This window comes from Athene cunicularia, unplaced genomic scaffold (assembly GCF_003259725.1).
Source record: "Athene cunicularia isolate RWA unplaced genomic scaffold, athCun1 SCF_129, whole genome shotgun sequence".
Classification (NCBI taxonomy): Eukaryota; Metazoa; Chordata; class Aves; order Strigiformes; family Strigidae; genus Athene; species Athene cunicularia.
The window spans coordinates 18,298-19,959 of record NW_020799188.1 but is presented as its reverse complement, the minus strand read 5'-3'; the positions used below and the strand labels follow the sequence as shown (position 1 = coordinate 19,959).

Below are 1,662 nucleotides of genomic sequence, written 5' to 3'. Positions count from 1 at the left end.
GAGGCCAGGGAAGGCTGCTGGGAGCACAGGGCCCTGCAGAGCCAGGGTGGCCAGCGGCATGGGACCTCCAGATGCCCAGCTGTGGCTGTGGGCTTCACATACATCTCCTGGAGGGATGTCTCTGGGGCCGGGCTGGCTGCGAGGTGAGCAGCCCCGTGGCACGCTGACGTGTCTCCTGCCGCAGTGGAAGAGCGGGCAGCTGGTGCAGCTGGGCTGGACGGCCAGCGAGGACCTGCTCTGCATCCAGGATGACGGCACCGTTCTCATCTACAACCTCTTCTGCGAGTTCAAGCGCCACTTCAGCATGGGCAACGTGAGTGGGGCAGGACATGGGGAGCCCGGGAGGTACCCAGGGTTGGGGTGGTTGTGCCCTGGAGAACACCCCCCATGGGGCACAGCGGGGTGCCCGGGGCTCTCCCAGCCTCCCTGCAGGGCTGCCAGCCTTTGGCAATGAGCTGGCAACTGTCTCTGTGGCCCCTGGGGCCAGAACGGAGCCCTCTGCCATGGAGCAAGGTCTGTCCGAGCTGGGACACCTCCTCCTCCTCCCCGGGGAGGTTTTGTCCCCGGAGCGTGGTGCTGAGCCGGGCCCAGCTCTCTCTGTGGCGCAGGAGGTGCTGCAGAACCACGTGCTGGAGGCCAAGGTTTTCCACACGGAGTACGGCACCGGCGTGGCCATCCTCACTGGGGCACACCGCTTCTCCCTCGCCACCAACATCGACGACCTGAAGCTGCGCAGGATGCCCGAGGTTCCCGGTGCGTCCCCTCCCCGCGGCTCCCCCGCTCCTCCCGGGCGCGGGGGCCTCACGCTGCTTCCCCGCAGGTTTGCAGAAGCCGCCCTCGTGCTGGGCCGTGCTGTCCCAGGACAGAGTCACCATCGTCCTGCTGGCGGTGGGGCAGGAGCTCTACCTCCTGGACAACACCTCCTGCTCCGTGGTGGTGAGTGAGCTGCGACAGCCGGCCCTGGCAGGGGCGAGCAGGGCAATTTGCACCCCCCCTTCCTCACTGGCAGGTCCTTCCCCTGTCCCCCCCCTGTCCCACGGGCAGGCACGTACTGCCGGGCTGCTCCTGTTTAACATCTTTATTGATGACCTGGACAAGGGGGGTGAGTACCCCCTCAGTCAGTTTGCAGATGACACCCAGTTGGGTGGGAGTGTTGATGTGCTCGAGGGCAGGGAGGCTGCAGAGAGACCTGGCCAGGCTGGAGCCATGGGCTGAGCCCGACTTGGGGAGTTTCACTGAGGGCAAATGCCGGGGGCTGCCCTTGGGCCACAACAACCCCCAGCAGCTACAGGCGTGGGGAGGAGTGGCTGGAGAGCTGCCAGTCAGAGAGGGACTGGGGGGTGAGAATGAGCCAGAGTGTGCCCAGGGGGCCAAGGAGGGCAACGGCATCCTGGCTGGTGTCAGCACTGGCGTGGCCAGCAGGGACAGGGAAGGGATCTGAGCCCTGGGCTGGGCACTGGGGAGGCCGCCCCTCGCTGAGGGGGTTCAGTTCTGGGCCCCTCACCCCAAAAAGGCCATTGAATGACTCGAGCATGGCCAGAGAAGGGCAACGGAGCTGGGGCAGGGTCTGGAGCACAGGTCTGCTGGGGAGCGGCTGGGGGAACTGGGGGGGTTCAGTCTGGAGAAGAGGAGGCTGAGGGGAGACCTCCTGGCCCTCGGCAA

At 66.5% G+C, this 1,662-nt stretch overlaps 1 protein-coding gene across 1 annotated transcript in view; it reads left to right on the top strand.

Moving 5' to 3' along the window:
• The first annotated feature begins 115 nt into the window (after positions 1-115).
• The window catches only part of VPS16 (VPS16, CORVET/HOPS core subunit), a 5,487-nt gene continuing 3,940 nt past the window's right edge, over positions 116-1,662 (top strand). Inside the window, exons 1-3 of the mRNA XM_026867064.1 lie at positions 116-313; positions 609-753; positions 821-936. Of these exons, the coding sequence (XP_026722865.1) occupies positions 116-313; positions 609-753; positions 821-936 (459 nt within the window). The remainder of the gene's footprint in view (positions 314-608; positions 754-820; positions 937-1,662) is intronic.